Source organism: Neophocaena asiaeorientalis, unplaced genomic scaffold, assembly GCF_003031525.2.
Source record: "Neophocaena asiaeorientalis asiaeorientalis breed wild unplaced genomic scaffold, Neophocaena_asiaeorientalis_V1.1 scaffold79, whole genome shotgun sequence".
NCBI lineage: Eukaryota > Metazoa > Chordata > Mammalia > Artiodactyla > Phocoenidae > Neophocaena > Neophocaena asiaeorientalis.
In genome coordinates this window covers 8,708,308-8,728,339 of record NW_020175402.1, presented here as the reverse complement: position 1 = coordinate 8,728,339, position 20,032 = coordinate 8,708,308, and the positions used below count along the sequence as shown (strand labels likewise).

Here is a 20,032-nt window from a genome sequence, read left to right as displayed (position 1 = left end):
AGTCTAAAATATTTACTATCTGTCCTTTCATAGGAAAAATATAATCTGAGGGCCATGCTGTTAGATTCAAAAAGTTCAGAATTATATCTCCCTGGCAACATTTGCTTGTTGACCATTATGTAATGATCCTCTCATCCTCAAAATCATGCCTTTTGACTTAAAGTGCATTTCATCTGATATTTCTAAAACTACACCAGTTTCCTTTGGTTTATTATTCATCTGATGTGCCTGTTAGGAATGCATTTAGCTGCAAATAACAAACCTCAACTACAAAGGCTGAAACAAAGTGGGGTATATTTCCTTTAAACAACAAAAATTCCAGAGTTAGACTCCTGTTGGCATTATTTTAGCTGCTCTGTGATGCCATCAGGTACCCAGGCTGGCTCTGCATTTCTTCTTCATCAGCATTAGCTTGTGAGCCTTTGTGCTCACATGCGTTATGTCAAGATGGCAAAAAGACTGCTACTCATTCAGACATTGTGTCCATGTATCAGGCAGGAGAAAGGGAAAAGGAAGGAAACATTTCCCAGAAGATTTCCCTTATACATCTCATTTCCCAGAACTGGGTCACATGAGCACATTTTCCCTAATCATTGACCAAGAGAAATGAGATTCCACAATTGGCTTAGACCAAATCTTGATACATCTTTTGGAGCTGGTACTTTTACACTACAAGAAATAAACTGGGTACTGTATAGCACTGGGAAATATACTCAATATTTTGTAATAACCTATAAAGGAAAAGAATCTGAGAAAGAATATATATATGTGTGTGTGTGTGTGTATGTGTGTATGTATGTATATATACATACACACACACATATATATATTTCAGATATATATACATATATATTTATCTGAATCACTGTGCTGTACACCTGAAACTAACATGACATGTAAATCAACTATACTTCAATTTTTTAAAATAAAATTATTTATTTATTTATTTTTGGCTGCGTTGGGTCTTCGTTGCTGTGAGCAGACTTTCTCTAGTTGTGGCAAGCAGGGGCTGCTCTTTGTTGTGGTGTGCGGACTTCTCATTACAGTGGCTTCTCTTGTTGCAGAGCACTGGCTCTAGGTGCATGGGTTTCAGTAGCTGTGGTGCGTGGGCTCAGTACTTGTGGCTCGCAGGTTCTAGAGCACAGGGTCGGTAGTTGTGGCACATGGGCTTAGTTGCTCCGCGGCATGTGGGATCTTCCTGGACCAGGGCTCGAACCCATGTGCCCTGCATTGGCAGGCGGATTCTTAACCACTGTGCCACCAGAGAAGTCCTACTTCAACTTTTGAAAAGAAACAAAAAAGAAATAAACTGGCCTGGGGTAAAGGCACTCCTCCAGGACCAACAGATCTCTGCCTACTGCCTTAAAAAAAAAAAAATCAGGATTGTACAGCAAAGAGCAAAAGATTTGGGGCATGCTGTTGGTCAGAAAATAGACTGTGCCTGTTATACCTGGGGTATATTTTTTCATATCTTTGCTTTCAATATTTCCATATTTTTGTTTTAAGTGTATCTCTCATGAACAGCATGTAGCTGAATTGTGTGTTTTCATTCACACTGATAATCTACTCAATGATGAAATCAGTTCATTTACATTAAGTGTGATCGCCAGCACTTAAGATTTTATTTCTATATCTTATTTTGTGTTTCCCATTTACCATGAGTATTATCAATTGTTATTGATTGCTCTGTAACAAATTACCCCAAAACTGAGCAGCTCAAAACAACAAACATTTACTATCCTACACAGTTTCTTGGGGTCAGGAGTCCGGGAACCATGTAGCTAGATGATTCTGGCTCAGGCTCTCTGGGAGGTTGCAGTCAAGCTGTCAGCCAGGGATGCAGCCATCAGAAGGGTCTGTTGAGGATCAGCTTCCAAGCTCACTCACATGGCTGGAGGCTGGAGTCTTCAGTTCCTCACCACATGGGCTTCTCCGTAGGGTAACTTATACATGTCTTCCCCAGGGTGAGTGATGTGAGAAAGTTGAGAGAGATAGAGAGCTCAGAGAAAAAGCAACCAAACTGGAAGCCACCGTTCCTTTCTAATAGGGTTGCCAGATTTAGCCAATAAAAACACAGGATACCCAGTCAAATTTAAATTCCAGATAATATTTCAACATTTGTATGGGACATACTTATACTAAAAAATCATTCATGCTTATTCAAAATTCAAATTTGACTGGGCTTCCTGAATAACATCTGGTAACCCTTTTTATAATCTGATCTTGGAAGCAAAACTGGCTACAAAATTTGGGAGGCCCCTTATTTAAAAATTGTTAGGAATTTCAAGTCAGTGAGAGCAGAACATTAAACAGAGCATGGAGCCCTTCTGAGGAAGTTACCCTGTGTGAGAGCACAGGCTGTACTCCCAGAAAGCCAGCCCTGCTTGGAAGTGACATACCATCATTTCTACCACATTCTGTTGAACAGAAACTAGTCACTAAGTCCAGCCTACACATTATGGGAGGGGATAACATGAGGGTATGGGTCCCAGGAGGTAGTGATCACTGGGGCCATCTTGGAAACTGACTACATTTGCTTCTTCCATTTGTCATTTCCTGCCTTGGGGTGAACTGATTGGACTGTCTGCATTCCCTTTGTTTCCTCTCTGCTGGTTTAGAATACATTCTATTTCTGTTCTTTCATTAGTCATCCTTAAAATTTTAACGTGCATACTTCTGTTAATAAAGTCTAAAGTTAATCAATTCTTGAACAATCAAGGACCTTAGAATGCTTTTGAACTCTGATCATAGCTTCCTGCCTATAATTTGATTGTTTTCAGTTTTTAGTCTACCTTGTTTATTTTATCCCCCAAGTCAGCCTTTAAAATTATTTTTTATAAAGTCCATGCTTGTTTGAATTTCCCATTTTTAATCTTTTTTGGTTTTTTGCTCCCACTTCTTGTAATCTATTCCATCCTCTGGGTTTACTTCCTGAGTTTTTCATATTTTCTTAATCTGATATCTTGCCAGAACACTAGGTCCTCATGCGTTTTTTAGTGATTTTTTTAAAACCTTGGTTGCATCTCTGGTCATAGCCTTCTTTTTGTTCCCGATATTGTGTATTTTGTGCTAATAATTTATTTTATTGACTTTTAAAGAATTAGTTCAACTTTTTGTTATTTTCCATATCATTATTTTCTGCTTTATTATTTCCTTTCTTCTACTCTCTTTGGGTTTTCTGACAGTCTCTTCCTAAAATCTTGAGTTAGATGCTGAATTCATTTGTTGCCAATCTTTCCTGTTTTTTCAAAAAATATATTTATTTATTTATTTGGTTGCACCGGGTCTTAGTTGTGTCAGGTAGGCTCCTTAGTTGTGGAGTGCCGGCTCCTTAGTTGCAGCATGTGGTTTCCTTAGTTGCGGCTCCAAGCCTCCTTAGTTGCAGCTCCCGGCCTCCTTAGTTGCAGTTCACGTGCTCCTTAGTTGTGGCATACAAACTCTTAGTTGCAGCATGCATGTGGGATCTAGTTCCCTGACCAGGGATCGAACCCAGGCCCCCTGCATTGGAAGCACGGAGTCTTATCCACTGCACCACCAGGGAAGTCCCGATCTTTCCTGTTTTTTTTTTTTTTTTGCGGTACGCGGGCCTCTCACTGTTGTGGCCTCTCCCGTTGCAGAGCACAGGCTCCGGACGCGCAGGCTCAGCAGCCATGGCCCACGGGCCCAGCCACTCTGCGGCATGTGGGATCTTCCCAGACCGGGGCACGACCCCGTGTTCCCTGCATCGGCAGGCGGACTCTCAACCACTGCGCCACCAGGGAAGCCCAAGAAACGAGTTTTTAGCTTAACATATTGGATCTCCTTGGCCAACATTTTTTTGTTGGTTTCTAATTTCATCATATTGGGGCTAGAGAACATGACTGAATGATATTGATTCTTTTTTTTTAAATTAATTTATTTTATTTATTATTTATTTTTGGCTGCGTTGGGTCTTCATTGCTGCGTGTGGGCTTTCTCTAGTTGCGGTGAGCGGTGGCTGCTCTTCGTTGTGGTGCATGGGCTTTATTAGTTGTGGCTTGCAGGCTCCAGAGCGCAGGCTCAGTAGCGGTGGCACGTGGGCTTAGTTGCTCCGCAGCATGTGGGATCTTCCCGGACCAGGGCTCGAACCCATGTGCCCTGCATTGGCAGGCGGATTCTTAACCACTGCGCCACCAGGGAAGTCCCAATGAAACTGATTCTTTAAAAAAATTTTAGACTTCCTTTATGGCCATATATGTGGTATTTTTAAAAGTGTTCCATGTGAACTTGAAAACAATGGTTATTCTGTGTGTAAGGAGGTGTAAAGTTTATGTTTATCTAGCAGATGAAGTTCTTAATTACATTGTCCTAACTTCTGTATCTTTACTAATGTTTTGCTATTTCATCCACTGGTTTTAAGAAAGCTTAATTAGAATTTCCTACTTTGAAAAAAAAATTTCCCACTTTGTTTATAGATTCCTGCCTTTCTCCTTGTGGTTCTGACAGATTTGCTTTATATGTTTCACCAAAATACATATAAGTTTATGATCCATGTAAGTTCATGACTATTATATCTTCTTGGCAGATGTTTCCTTTTATGTGTGTGTTGGTTAGGGCTAGATTGCTGTTTCAAAAGACCCTCAAAAACAGTGGTTTAAATAACATAGAACTTTATTTTTTGTCCATGTGAAAGTCCACAGCCACGGTTCCTGTGGGGTTTGGTAAATGAGGAGCCAGCAGGAGAGGAGAGGGAGGGGAAAGAGTGAGGTTGAGGTATTTATTCCCCTGCCCCTTCACCATGAGGTCACCTTTGGTCTACATAACTCTCCATCAGAGCCTGGTCACCGCTCTCTCCCTTTGACCCTGCGGCCTAGGGGAATGAAAGCTATGCTATTGCTAGCCTCAGAGCTCTTGCGACTCCCCTATGCCCTACTTTGTCATTATTCCTTTTGACAATAAACTCTGCCCAAGTTCTCTTCATTAGAACACGCCATTTCCTGTTGGGACCCTGAGTGACGCAGGCTGGCATCATGTGTTTAAAAGTCATTGATTCTGAGTGCCTTTAGGCAAGCGTGCACGCTCCAATACATGCTGGACGCAGGCCCCGCTTTTCCCTATTCCGACACTCCTGGCTCACCTTGTATCTGCCTAGTCCCAAAGACATTTGAGGCTGAGACCCTGGGTTAATGGCCCCAGTCTAAGACCCCGCATCCAGGTCTCCAGAACACTACCCTGTCTCGGGGGAAGGAACTACTCAAAGCCCATCAATAACACCCACCTTGTCCATCGTAACACAGACTCAGCTTGGCCACTGGTCTGATGGCCAGAGCAGCCTCTCCCTGGACAAACTCAGTATCTCAGGATCACGGGGACTCACCTTTGTCTGAGGGTGCTTTTTTACTTTAGATGGGTCAGAACTTTCACCTAGGACTGTCAGCTTCTGCAAGACCCAGAGTCAGCCTGGCCCTTTAGGGTGACTGCACATCTCTGCTCTGATTCATTAGGTACCAGTTTCTTCAGTCTGACTCTCCGTGGGCCCAGCTTGTTTCCCTCATTTCCTCATTCTTAGGGAAATGTTCAATCTTGGTCAGCTCCCACACAGAGATGGCAGAGATAACTGTTCCCATTTTACAGACTAGGAAACTGAGGTTCAGAGTGGAAAGTGAGCTTCGGGGAGTCCAGTGGGGCCCAGCTTTGAGCCTGGGTCTGTCTGGCTCTGAATTAGAGGCTTTCCTAGGGAGGCTGTGTGTGCTGGGGGGAGACAGGGGAGCCTGAGTGGAGGACAGAGCCACAGGTGACAGAGCCACAGGAACCTCAAAGCCCTCTCCTGGCCAGGCTGGGGCACAACATCTGGGTGAGAGGTGCAGAGTCGGGGGGCCCTGGAGTCCAACAGAATGAGATGCATTCCCAGTTCTGCCCCTTTCTGTTTGTCTCCTTGGGCCGGTCTCCAGGCTTCATGGAGCAGTTATGAGGACTCACCCAGGGAGTCTGTGAAATGTCCATGTGGGTAGCTGCTCAGTTCCAGGTGTCTCCCAGGTCCCTGCTCTTCGCTTCTCTGGGCTGTGGTGGGTGCGGTGCAGATTCAGCCAGCAGGGGGCGCTGCTGCCAACGTTGACCGTGCTTCTGGGCCCTGCCTGTGTGCACCCATTCATTCACTCATACCTCTGCCCTCAAAACAAACAGCTCCTGTTAAAGCATCTCATCACATCCCACGGTGGGGACCGTGCTATTCCCCTTGGAGCAGGAAGCAGGATGCTCTCCTGGAAGACCTGCTCAGACTCACCTTTGCTTTACTTTGGGAAGACTGCCTCGGATGTTAGTGTCAGAGCCACAGAATTTTCACAAAATGGGTGGGATTCTAGAAAAGTTATCTCCCAGTCTTCAGGAATGAGTCATCAGGGAGAAGCTGGGGGAGGAACATCTCATTGTCTGACCCACAAAGTCATCTTTCTGGGTTGATCTACAAATTCAGTGGTAGGCAGTGTGGGCTGTATCCAGCTGCACCACTTATCAGCTAAGTGACCTGACCAATCCCATGCTTCCCTGAGCCTCTATCTCCTTATCTGTCCAATGGTGGTAACAGTAGTCCCTAGCTATGATGGACTGTTTCCATCATTTGGTCAGCATCCCTCCTTTCCCCTGGAACAGCAGTCTTCCCCTTTAGGATCTTCTCCTCAAAACACTGGTTCAGCCAGGGCAGTCATGGCATCTATGATCCTGTCCCTTAGCTATAGATGGTTGGCCCACAGGTGGACACCTGATTAGAGCTGGGCCAATTGGAAACCTTCCCTGTTCTGTTCTGTTTTGAGTCAAAACTGAGACGATGGCTGTGAAAATGTGAGAGGCTCAGGAGTTGTCATTGGTCAAATGTCCTACCTCATGGCAGAGTTAGTCTACAGAGGGAGAGGCAGGGGAGAGAGAGACAGAGTATGTGAGTGAGTCCTGGCAGGATTTGGATCCCTAGTTCTGGCTGTGCCTGGGTCCACTAGCCCTGCTCACAATCTGCAAGTTCAACTCTCCCTTAGATTCCCAGGGTCACCTCACTTGTTGGCATTGGTTTCTAAAGATACACTTTTTCACAGGGCTGTTTGTAGGATCAAATGAGCTAAAGTGTGTGAAGCACTCAGCCCAAGGCCTGGCCCACTGCAGACTCAGTAGGCATGGATTCCTTTCCCTTAATGGGCACCTGGCAAGGATGGGGTTTGGCAAGATGCCGGGAAGATGTGAAGCATCAGCACTAGTGAAGTGATGTAACTCAGCAGTTCTCGAGAAATAAAAGTCAGGTGCCTCGGGACCCTGCAGAGCTCCATGGGAGACCAGAATGAATGCCCAAGCAGGACATTTGGTACATAAGAAAGGACGAGACTAAGAAAAAAACTCCTGTCCCAACCTTTTGTGGGAGGAAAAATTGTCGGTGCCAGGGATGTATGCTGGAGTCCCTGGAGGTCTAGAAGGTGGACACCAGGAAAGGCTTTCCAGAGGAGAGACATTTGAGCTGGGTTTTGAAGGATGAATAAGAGTTTGTCAACCAGGGAAAGGACTTGGAAAAAGACATTGGACGAAACAACCACTATTAGTACAAAGCTGATTGGTATGAGAAGTCAGACAGCCTGGGTTTAATCCTGCCTCAACCAACCTTCAGATTCATCTATGCTTCTGTTCCTTATCTGCAAAATAAGGAAATAGGGACTTATTTTTAGTATTAAATGAGATAATATATGTAAAACACTCAGAACAACGTGTTGTCAGAAGGCTGTGGTTAAGCACTAAATAAATGTTTAGCTCATTATGAAAAACATTTGCATTATCAAGTCCACCCCCACCTTTAGAAGACTGGAGCTGTTACCATTTATTGAGCCCTTAATAAGCTCCAGGCATGGTGCTAAATGCTTAGCATGCTTTGTCTCTTTTAATCCTCCCAATAACTCCAGGAGGTGAGTATTATTATCCCCATTAAAGATAGAAAAACAGAGGCTCTGAGAGGTCAAGATTTCATAGCCAGTGCGGAACAAGCAGAGTAGGCGTTCAAACTCAGGTTTGTCTAAGGACGCCCTTGGCTCAGAGAGAGCAAGGGACTGGCCTCAGGACACACAGCAGGGTGCTGGGGTGCCAGGATTTCTTTCTGGACCCACTCAAGGGCAGTAACGTGGTTGGAGGTCCTTGGTTTGCCTCTCCCTTTACAACAACATGTTCACTGAGTGTTGGTTCTCTTTGAGAGAACCAGGGGTGGCTGACGAGGCACCCGCTAAGCCCTCCGCAGCCCCATTCACACGCTCTCCCACTCCACGGCGGACCTTGCGGGCCTGGGGCCCCCGGCCCAGGGACAGAGCTGGGCCGACCCCACTTGGGTCCACAGGGTCAGGCCTCCCAGCAGCGCTGGCAGAGCTAAGAGCCTGGAGACCCAGCCGCGCCCCTGTTCCCCTCCCTTTCCCAACCCCCATTGCTTCCGCCAAAGGTCCTTGTAGAAAATTCCAGCCGCGCCCCTGGACCGGGGTTTTTCCAGCGGGATGGGAACAGTGGGCGCGTCTGGCAGCCAAAGCCGCAGAGGGGGTAGTAACTGGGCAGCCCCCGTCACCCCTGCTCAGGACTCCCCTCCCTTCGTTGTCCCCAGGGCCCCGGGCCAGCCTTGGCTCCTTGGGGACAGGCGGGCCAGCCAGGGGAGCCGGCTCGGGACGTCCTAGCAAACAGGAAATGAAACAAAGGCAGCGGCTTATCGGTCACCCCGCATTCCTTTCAGGTGATGCCCAAGCAGCCCAGGCGACAAGGCTGGCCCTGAGGGGCTGCCTGCCAGGGGACAGACCTCCCTGCTGCCTCTGCTCAGCGACTCTGGCTCCCCTGCCTTCCTGTTCAGCTGGGGGTGGGGGCAAGGAGGATTCCTGCCATGGGAGGCCCCATCACCAGGCACAGCAGGGTGCCTGAGCTCCTGGAAAGGCAGGGCTTCATACTGACCTCGGTGCCTAGAGGGGTGGGCTGAGGAGGGAGTCTTGAGAAGGGAATGGGGGGGAAAGAATGGGTTATATTCATTCAACCATTCCACAAACTGTAACACCACCTTATCCAGTGTACAGGTGTGGGTACCAGGACTCATCAATGAACCAGACCCAGTCGCTGCCCTCAAGGAACTTCCAGCATAAGAAGGATACGTGAAATACTGGTGAAAGGGCAAGATGCAGATGAGCTCAGGGAGGGGGTGTCTAAGCCATGCTAAGTTGGGTTGCGGTGCTTTGGGGACTCGTGGGTCCCTTGCACGGCACCTGGCACATCAGTTACTCTCCACCAGTACTGTCTGATTGAAGAAACCCTGGAGTTGGCTTTGAAACAGCAGTGGGATAGGGGAGGGGGTGGAACGGAAGGGCATCTGGACTGAGAGCGGCATGTGCAAATGCCCAGTGGTCTGCGTGTGTACTGGACACTAGCGAGCAGTGAGGACTCTGGAGTCGCCTGGGCACTGAGTGAAGAAGCTGGTGAGGAGGCTGGTGGGGGTGGGTCCTGATGGCCTTGAATGCCAGGCCGAGGCCTGGACTTAATTCTCCAGGCACTGGGAGCACAGGGAGGTGGGGGAGGGAGAGGGCTCAGAGAGGCAGGCCCAGCCTGGCCTAGGGGTAGGGGAAGCAGGGGGTCCCCTTTGCCTGGGTGGCTTGGAGAGGCTGATCTGCAGAGACAGAGGCTCCAGCTTCTGTGGGGCTGTGCCCCCCTTGCCTGCTGGGCACTGGCACCAGTTCTGCTGATTGGTGGGTTGGATTCCCCCGCCTCAGGCAGCGCTGACTCAGCGTCTGAGAAGTGGTTCCCACGGGCCCACGACTCTCTAGGGGCCAGAAGCCATGCCATCCATGCCCCACCTCCAAGTGGGTCAGTGTCCAGGGCCACTGACAATTAGGGCTGAATGGAGGCTAAGATTTCTGGTCCACCCCACCCCCCACCCCGGCCAACCAGCATGGCTTTAGGCAGTCCTTTCTGCTGTCTAACCATATGCCACCCAAACTCTGGCCTGGCTCTCCACATCCAGAAGTTCCAAGATACATAGTTATCAATACTTTGTTTTTATTTTAAAACAGTGAAAAGAAAAATAAATATCTTTGAGAAATAAGAGTACAAGGGTGGGGTGGAGTGGTGGGGCCGGAGAAGGGGGTGTCCTAGCTTCGGTGGTCTTGCTCCTTCCCGGCCAGGCCCTGCCCGGCCCCCGCTGGGAGGTCTGGGGGCTCCGCCAGCCTCGCCTGTCCGAGGCTCCCAAGCCGGGAGCTGCGTCAGCGTCAGCGGAACCCTCGCGCGCGAGGATTAGGCCCCTGGGGCCCGGAGCTCCGTCGGGCGGGCGGGGGCTGCTGCCCCACAGAGGGCTCTTCCCGGCGTGGTGCCCGCGGCCTCAGTGGTGACCCATGTCCTCCATTCCCACGCGGCCCCAGACGCCCAGCACGAAGCTCTCGATGTCGCACTCGTTGGCGCCGCGCACGATGCGGAAGTGGCCCCTCTCTCCCCAGGCTGGGCCCCACGAGTTGGCCGCCGTCTGGGAATGAGAAGGAGCCGTGAGGAGGGGAACTGGAGTGGGGGAAGAGGACAGGAGGCCCGGGGGAAGGTGACAGCGGCCGCAGGGCACGCGGCGCAGGGACTCACCCAGTACTTGAGCGTCCTTCCGTCGGGCAGCGTCTCCTCCCCCCACCTGCGGGGCAGAGCCGGAGGGGGAAGGGCGCTGATTCACCTGCTTTCAGGAGCTCCCGCCCCGCGGCCTTCCCTGCCCAGGCCCCTGTTGCCATTGGTGACTTGGGTGCACCCTCAGGACTTGGGCAGCTTTCTGTCCCTCTCTGCACCTCCCTCAGTCTCCACATCTCTAATTCTGTGCACCTGTGCCTGGTGTGGGGACGGTCCCAAAGGGACAACTGGAGGGGGAAGCAGAAAAGGAGGGAAACTGGGCCTCCACCCTCCAGGGATCCACATCCCAGCGACCAGTTCTCTGGGACCTCATACATCTGCCTGCCCTCCCTCCTCACCTGGTGGGGGATGGGGGGCAGGGGGCAGTGTGTGTGTGCAAAGTACATTTCATTGGTTGGACTATTGAAATCAGTGACTCTAGCATTGCCTCTTATATCAGCTGGGGAAACTGAGGGCTGGGGGAGTGAGTCAGGCAGAGCTGGGACAGGTGCTGAGCTGAGGAGAGGTTGAGCAACTCTTGAATCCTTGTCTGTATTTCATTTGGAGTTAGTTTTCCCAGTGTGTAAGGAAGGAAGAGTTCTAGAACACCTTAAAAGGCCCCTAACTCTTGGTGTGACCCAGGGCAAGTACCTCCTCTTTTTGAGTCTCGGTTTCCTCCCCTATGAAATGGAGCTTTGCAGAGAGGTGGTAAGGACTCAAGGCAGACTCAGAGGCCCCAGTGCAAGCCCTGCTGCCCCCAACCCCCCTGCCCACCAAGGCCCTCACCCTGTGATCTTGACCGAATGGGTCCCATGATGGCGGTATTGCTCCGGCCTCCCAAGGCTCACTGGTGTATGGCTGTAGATGCCGCTCTGGTACAGGAAGAAGTCCTCATGCACCTCCATGAGGGCTGTGGGCAGAGGTCAAAATGGGGCTGGCTCAGCCCATCAGCACAGGCACTGACACCCAAGCCTGGAGATGCATGCCCAGGCCCCGGGGCCTCTGGTACCAAGACTCTAAGTGCCCCCTCCAGGTGCTACTCCTGGGGAAGGGACATGGTTTTTCCCACTCCTGGCCCCAACGGACTTGCTGCTCAATGCTGTACGGACCACCTGTGCCTCTGTGCCCAGTGTCAAGCAGGCACAAGCTTCTGGAATCAGGGGACAGGATGAGGGGCATTTACCTTGGACAGGGCCATTCTCCATCAGCTCCTTCATGATCTCCTTCTCCTGGAGGGTGAGGGGGTGGGGAGGAGAGTATCCATCAGGCGCGAGCGAGGCTTAAGCCTTTGGCCAACCTTCCAGCTCTCCTGCCTTTGCCCCCTCACCCAAGTGCAGACTTACGTTGGAGCCGAGGCGGTAGGCAGGAGTGACCTGGTAGATGTCATTGGCATGGACATAGCTACTGGGGCAGCGGGCGGTGGCCTGCCGTTTGCCCCGACCCATGGCCCGACTGTGCATCATGCAGCGGGGTGCGGAGCCAGCCTCGTCCCACCCATGGCCCGAGAACGGGTAGCAGTGGTCAGACACAACCCTGCAGGGGCAGCAGGAGGGAGCGGGGACAGAGTGGGCATGGGGCAGCCTGGCCCAGGCCCTTCCTGCAGGCTTTCCCTTCCTAAGACCCCCGCCTCATGCCCTCTTCCCTACCCCCTTGCTGCTCACCCTCGACGGCGCAGGAACCACCAGGCACCGTCAAGTCGCCCACCGCGGCAACCCTGCTGGTTGTGCGTGTCACAAGACAGCAGGTTCTGGGGTGACAGGACAGGTGTCATGTGCCCCAGAGAATGGATTGAGACTCGATCAGATGCCACAGCTGGTGGGGGGGGGGAGGTAGAGGGGCTGTCAGGGGGCTCAGGCCTTTGCCCTCCTTTCCCACCTGGCCAGCCCCTGCCCTTGAACATACCTGCCGTGGAGAAGGCCCAGGAGCCTGCACAGTTGCCCTGGTCAAGAGGGTCGTGGATCAAGTTGGGCCACTTCTCAGAGGCCTCGAAGGCTCTGGGCAGCACCTCCCCTGGGCCCAGCACTGTCTGCAAGGAAAAGGTCACTGTCTGCCTCCTGCCTCTGCCCCAGACTGCCGCTCAGGGGCCCTAGGCATTGGAGGTCTCCCAAGAGTCCAGGGCCTCGGTGCTCTGTGACCACCTAAGGGGTGGGATAGGGAGGGTGGGAGGGAGACGCAAGGGGGAAGAGATATGGGGATGTATGTACATGCATAGCTGATTCACTTTGTTATACAGCAGCAACTAACACACCGCTGTAAAGCAATTATACTCCAATAAAGATGTTTAAAAAAAAAAAGTCCAGGGCCTTCTGCAGTTTGATCTTGAGCCCTCTGTTGCTGAGAGACTCCAGCAACCTCCACGGTGACCCAGAGGAAGACCCAGACACCATTTAGTGCCTCTCTAGTGTCAGGTGGGGGGTGACTAGTCCTGTTTTACAGGTGAGGCAATTGAAGCCAGGAATAGGGAAGTGGTCGGGCCACTTTCCATCCTCAACCGCTGCCTCTTTCCTCCTCTGTACCTTCTGATCTGCTACATCCTTCTTCCCACCAGGACCTTGGGCTTCAGGCCCCAAAGGGCAGGGGAGGGAAGAAGCAGTAAGGTCCCGTGACTGGGCAGGCTGCCAAGGCAAACAGCAGGAGGCAGAAAATAGCCGGAGGCCCAGGGGAGTAAGGGCAGGGGCAGGGTCTGGTCACCTCAGCCTTGAGCTGAGCTCCCTCTGCAGGGAGGGCCGCTCTGGCCAGTCACTGCCTCCTCCCTGCCGGCCACTGATGGAAGGAGCCTCCGGCATGTGTCCCACTCAAGCTCCCTTCCTCGCCCTTTGACTGTTCTGGGTCTGGTTCTCATTTCTCCCTCTGGAGGGTCCCACTGGTGGGAAGGGTGAAACCCCCTCCTCCCTGGGGGTTCTGCTGAGATGGTGTTTGTTTCCGAGAATTGCTGCTCTCTGGCCAAAGCTGGAGGAGTGTCTGTCCCTCCCTTCCCAAAATACCAAGGTGACCTCCTGGCCCTTAGGGCCCTAACCCAGCCATACTGGGACCAATGACATTTTTCCCGAGCCGGAGAGGCCAGAGAAGCTAGGGAGGGTCAGATGCTGGGACCACAAAACTTAGAATCTGAGCATCAGTTCTTGCAGTACAGCACATCTTGTTATAGGCAGAAACCCAAGGCCCAGAGAAGGGGAGTCCCTTGTCCAGGGATACACAGCCTATTGGTGGGGGACAGGCCTAGGCCCTTGGAGAAGCAGGGCACAGGGTGCCAGGGTCCCTGGGGTGGTAGGCCAAGAGGAGATGGCAGGATTGTGGGCAGGGATGGACTTACATGAATCTCATTCATATTGGTGACGGAGGAAGACGGGCGGATGGTGCCCAGGCGGTAGCGAATGCCCTCATCCAGGGTCATGCCCCAGAAGGCACTGTGGTTCCCAGCCCGCCACCTGAAAGAGAGGGGATGGAGGTCACAGACCGGCCAAGGCTGGGGGTCCTGGAGGTATGCGCACGTGGGTGGGAGAGATGCCTACCAGCTAAATGTACGCATGAATAAGATCTGAGTGTGGGTGTGCCTGGCAGGACACGCATCTCGGGCAGAACATACATGTGTATGTGTGTGCACGCACATGTGTGCCCACTCGGGGCATTTTTAGGGCCTCTCACCCATAGTTGCCTTGGTTGATGGCCTTGATCATGTTTTCGTCCACCAGGCATGGCTCCTGGTCACACTCCCACTGCCCTTTCTCCTGGCAGGTGCTGGAAGAACAGGAGGAAAGGAAGAGGTGAGGTGGTGCTGGGCATCCTTGGAAGGGAGGAGGCCTCAGAGGTCAACATGGGCCTGAAATTCTGCATCAGCACCTATGAGAGGACCGCCAGATGATCCCATCCAGCCTGGTGGCTTTAAATGTCAATTTCAAATTTATGATTCTCAAGTTTATATCTGCTTCTCAGATCTCTCCCTAAACTCCAGATTCAAGGATATTACTGCTACACCACATCACCTCCTGGGTGTCTAACAGGTCACACTCACCACATCCCAAACCAAATTCCTGTTCTCCCCTACCCCCAGGCCTGCGCCTGCCACAGTACTCGAAAATGGCACTCCATCCTCTCCTGGAGTGCAGGCCAAAAGCCTGGGAGGCACCCTGGACCCTCTCTCACTTGCTAACCCGATTCATTGGCAGATCGTGTTGACTCTACCTTAAAAACACATCCAGAATCCAAACCATGTCTCATTCTTTTCTGTAGCCACCATGGTCCAATCACCTTTCACTTGGATTCTGCTGTAGCCTCCTCACTGCTCTCCCCGATTCTGCCCAGTGCCCACCCCACCCCCCCCCGCTTCGGTATATTTTTAACACAGCTGCCCAAGCGATCCTGTTAAACACAAATCATATCATGCCATTCCCCTGCCCAAAACCTGCCACTGGCTTCACATCAAGAATAAGAGCCAAAGTCCTTCCAGCGCCAACAAGGCCCTGCACGATCTGTCCTCCTGTCCCCTCTCTGACCCCCTCGTCCCCGTCCTGGTTCCTGAGGTCCCAGCCAGGCTGGTCCTGACTGTTGACACCAGCCGTGCTCCTGCCCCCGGGCCTTTGCACGGTTCTTCCTCCAACATCCTCACGGCCCCTCTCACTTCTTCTAAGTCCTTATTCAAATGTCACCTTCTCAGGGTGGCCTGCCCTGGCCACCCTAACTCAGCATCCTCCACCCTTCCTACCCTGCTTCCCTGTTTTCTTTTCTCCTCAGCCTGTCATCACTATCTGACGTATTATATCTTTAGTTATTTATATTGTCTATACCTGTTTCTTCACAGAATCTAAGGTCCTTGAGGGCAGGTATTGTTTGATACCTTCAGTGCCTAAAAACAAAACCTAGCACATAGTAGCCACCCACCCAATAGATATTTGTGGAATGAATGAATGAATGAATGGGGCAGTACAGTGAAGTGATGAAGAGCATGGATTCTGAATTGAATCCAGGGTTCAGAGTCTAGCTGACTAGTCATGTGACCTTAGGTAAGTCATTTTAAACTCTCCCTCAATGTTGTCTGTAAGATGAGGATAATAATAGTACCACCTTCCAGGGATTAAAAGGCAAGCTTGCAAAGTACTCAGCCCAGGGCCTGGACCATGTGATGTGCTCAAGAATTGTTATCTTCCATGATTGTTCTCATTACAGGAACCCCAACTCCCCACCCCCTTGAGTTTCAGACTCCTACCCAGCTGGCCTCCTGACAGCTCCTCTGGGTGTGTGAAAGGCATCTCAGAATGGCCAAACTATCTTCCCCCAAAACCTGTTCCTCCCTTAACATCCTCAACTCAGAAAACGGCACCTTATCTACCCAGCTGTTCAAGCCAGAACTCCATGTGGTCCGTGGTGTCTCCCCTACCGCCTGCCCCTCACCCATACCCACCTACCACCAGCCTGCCCTATGAGCCGGTCATGAAAGACTCCGAATCCACCTGTCTCTCACCCCTCCACCACCACCACCCTACTCTGGCCCCTTATCCCCTCTCACCTGGACCCCCCCGCCCCCGCCACCCCAGCAGTGGCTTCCTAACCAGGCTCCCTGCTTCATTGTGATTCCCTCCGCCCAATACACACACCCCTCTCTTAAAGCCAGAGAGATCTCTGAACAACACAAATCAGACTGTGTGCTCCCCAAGGGGCTGTGCACGACACTTAGAGCAAAATGCAAAATCCTTGGCACAGCTTATGAGACCCACGGGACGCAGCCTGCCCCTCCTCGGGGCCTCTCTTCCCATTTCACAGCTCCAGCTGCAATGAGCTCGGTCCCACCTCCTGGCCGTTCCACAAGCCATTTCCCCCCATGTTCCCTCCTTCTGGGCCTGGGCCACTCATGCTCTCATCTGCCTGGTATCTGCATAAATATCCCTTCCGGAGTAGCCTTCCCTCGCCCCCATCCCACTCTAAACTAGGGTGCCCCAATAACCTCTTTTCCCCCCATCACACCTGTAAGGTTGTAACGACAGGTTTATTATTTGTGTCACCACTCGACTAGAGGCTCCAGTGCAGGGACAAGGACTGTCTGCCGCATTCTGGCTGCATCTCCTTGGCCCAGCACAGCACCTGGCACATAGTAGGTCTCTAATAGGTGTTGACTAAACAGTTGAATTCTATGAATTCTATAGTGCTTTTACAAGCTCATAACTCTGCTATGACAAGATGCTAAACTGCATCCTTTCAAGCCCGCCCAAGGCTCCCGCCTCCCTTGTTGCCTTTTAAGGAGCCTCAAGGGGATGAGGACCCAGTATGGCTGGGATCTCCAGCCCCAGGAGCTGCGGGGGCACTTTCAGGGAGGCTTTCGTCCTTCCCTTCCCCCTCTGACTCTCGAAAGCATCCTCGAGGGCTCACAGAGCCTGGGAGGCCCACAGACACTGTCCCACACCCTCCGTCAGGTGTCAAGTGCAGGGAACACAGCCAGAACTGGCCTGGGAGGGCAGTGGCTTGGTCAGTCCTTTCCTGCCACCTCCCTCTTTGCCCCCCAGGGCTGTCCAAGCAGGTCTAGGCAGGACTGGTGGCAGCAGGTCCCAGCATTCCAGAGGGGGCCTGGGTGGCCAGGCCCTAGGGAAGGGACCGAGAGAGCGTGTTAACCCCTCCATGTCCAGAGGCATCCTATCAGTAACAGCAGAATCAGGCAAGCATGCTCCATCTTTTGAAACACACACACAGGTCACACACACTCAAAGCATGCACACACACACATGCTCTGTCACCCAGACACACGCTAAAATGCACGAGTCCCCACTCTCACTGTGACCCAGGCACCCCTCACGCCAGTGAGGCAATGGAAACAGCTTATGCGTAATGCATTCCAAAAAGTTTCCTCCTCCCTGGGGCCCTCTCAGTCCCAGGGCATGGGGTGGAGTGGGTGCAGGGCCTCCTCCTCTAAGTCTTAGGGTCCCCATTATTTCCATTAAGGGATTCAAGGCTTCGCACCTCCCATCTCAGGCCTCAGATTAGGGTAAGGGGGCACCCCAACCCCTTCATCCTCCTACTGGGAATGGTGGGGAGGGTTGGGGGAGGAGGAGGGGCCACATTCCAGGGAAGGCCCTGCTACAGTCTGGCTGGCTGCCAGCTCAGCCATCCCTGACCCTCATCCGGTCCAGGGCAACGGATGCTGCAGTCAGAGGTTTCCTTCCTGGCGCCCCCTTCTTGGACTCTCCCGTGACAGGGAGAAAGCTTGGGAGGGGCGGTAGCCTAGCCCCAGGCAGGAGGGGCTGCACCTGGAGCTGGGCATCCATGGTTGACTGCTCCTGGGGACTGCTGTTGGAATGCTGGTACAGAAGTTGACATGGTCCGTGTAAAAATTCCCATGTTACAGATGCGGAAACTGAGGCTCAGAAAAGGGAAAGGCCTTGCCCCCAGCAAGTGAGTGACAGGGATAGGGTTTGAAACAAGTCTGTTCCACAAAGCCCACAAGGCAAGCCCCCAACACTCACCAACGGTTACAGTTGTCCCAGTAGGTTCCCAGGACTGGATAGATGCGACCCCTGTGCATACATCCTGGTGGGAGGAAAGTCAGACAGAGACGTGGAGCCAAGACCAGAGACGACGGGTTGAGATGGCCAGGTCCTCAGAGGTCAGGTGTCCCGAACCCTCCCAAACACACACACTCACACACACCCGCCCTCACTGAAACTAAAGCCAAGCTATAACTTAAGACATCTCCTACAGGGTCACACACCAACTGCTACTTGGGAAGTTCTTCAGTGACTCCGACCTGGATCCCTCTTGCTTCTCTTGGATGCCCTCCACAACATTCCTTAGATCCTATGCCATTTAAATGAGTAGGGGTTTGGAGATGGGGAGTGGGAGGGGTATGGGGAAGCCAAAGCCCAGAGAAGGTGAGTGACTCCCCTAAGATGACACAGCACTTTGGGGTGACAACCCAGGTATGCAGTCTCACACCCGCAGCGCCATGGAATTGTGGGAAAGAATTCAAGTGACTCTCCTCTTGCATAAGGGCGAGTGGATGGTGGTGAGAGCTGAGAGCAGGAACAGACTTAACCCACCTCCCAGGTGTGACCAGCCGTCTCAGGGGTAGAGAGTCCTGAGCAAAGGCAGAGGAATTGTTAAGATGACGCTGACCAGCCCCTGCGTGCTTTATCAGTCTGAGGGTGAGTCACCAGGTGTGGCCAGCACCTTCTAAGTCCGGAATATGGAGACAGGCAGGACTGGGAGAAAGGGCAGGAGGCTGCCCTTCTCCTGGGCCAACTTAAAATCCCACAGACCGAGGCTCTTCTTTTTCCATCTTACTGGAGAGATTCAAGTTAGACCAGAGTGGGGACTTCCCGGAAGTGCAGAGAGACGGGCAGGGTCTCTTTCCCAGATTCTACAAAGCCTCCCCCTGGAAATGTCAATGTGTCAGCCTTGCTCCTGAGCCTTGCTGAGTTTGGGCTTGACAAAGCGACCCACCCCTGGCCGTCTGGTGCCCACCTTGGATGGGGGGAAAGGGGGGTGGCACGCCGAGGCAGAAGTCCCAGAAGTCAGGGCAGCAGTCGGAGACGGTGCGGTTGCAGAAGAGGTCACAGTAACAGGTAGCACCCAGGTAGGGCAGGGCGCAGTCATCGGCGCGGCCGCGGCAGCACAGGTCCTGCTCCTGGCAGTACCGGCCACCCGCATCCCGGATGCCCCGCAGGTGGAGAGCCGGTGCTAGCTCCCGGCGCCCACGACCCCGCTGGGCACCCAGGGCCAACTCGCCAGCCAGCAGCAGCAGCAGCCCCAGTGGACATCGCCACATGGTGCCTCCTGGGCCCAGGGAGGGCAGAATTCAGGGGTCAGAAGTGGTGGGCAACAGAGATTCCCTGGCACCCCAGGGACTGATCTCCCAGCTTCCTGGGGCTGTGAGTCCAAGGGGTTCCAGCAGGGACCCTGATTCCTGTGTCCCCAGGCAGGACAGGGGCGAGAAGCCACAATTTACGTGCCCTGGCTTACTGGGGGAAGGGGCTTAGGCAAGAAGTGGAGCCCCTCCCTGACCTGCCGGGGGACCTTCAAGGACAGGAGGTGGGGATGGTGGCATTCTTGGTGCTCCCCACTCAACACCCATGGTTTGCACCCGGGGTCTCCTCCTGTTCTGGATCCCTGTGCCTCCCTCAGCCTCCGTCCTCGATGGGGGTCCCTGACTTTGTGCCCTCACGTGTCCCTCTCTCTGTGCCCCTCTGCCCCCCTCCACTCTCGCTCTCTGCCACCTGTCTTGGTCCCTCCACCTGGCCCCTCATGCTCTCTGTTCCTTCTGTCTACACCGTCTCCCCTCTGAGCAGGGGAGCGTCCCTACCTGGTGAGGGGTGTGGGCTGAGCCCGGCTGCCCTACTCGCCTCCGCCTTCCCGCTCCTGCGACCGCCGGACACTCAAAGTCAAGTGAGGAACGCGGGGCGGGATCGCTTTTTGTACCGCCCCGCCCTGCGCCCCGCCCCGCCCCCGGCTGCGGGAGGGAGGGGCCCCG

At 52.7% G+C, this 20,032-nt stretch overlaps 1 protein-coding gene across 2 annotated transcripts; it reads right to left on the bottom strand.

Moving 5' to 3' along the window:
* Nucleotides 1–10,001: 10,001 nt before the first annotated feature.
* On the bottom strand, nt 10,002–19,950 carry TINAGL1 (tubulointerstitial nephritis antigen like 1). Of its 2 annotated transcripts, XM_024766949.1 has the most exons (12): nt 19,865–19,950; nt 19,027–19,338; nt 18,030–18,093; nt 14,227–14,319; nt 13,895–14,009; nt 12,484–12,607; nt 12,243–12,393; nt 11,925–12,114; nt 11,765–11,810; nt 11,368–11,491; nt 10,567–10,612; nt 10,002–10,459 (listed from the first exon to the last, which is right to left on the bottom strand). In XM_024766949.1, exons 2-12 carry the CDS (start codon nt 19,328–19,330, stop codon nt 10,319–10,321), a joined length of 1,398 nt encoding a protein of 465 aa, XP_024622717.1. In that variant the 5' UTR covers nt 19,331–19,338; nt 19,865–19,950; the 3' UTR covers nt 10,002–10,318. The 2 variants fall into 2 exon arrangements, with proteins under 2 accessions (XP_024622717.1, XP_024622718.1); XM_024766950.1 differs by lacking the exon at nt 19,027–19,338 and having other exon boundaries at nt 19,865–19,941.
* Nucleotides 19,951–20,032: the final 82 nt, after the last annotated feature.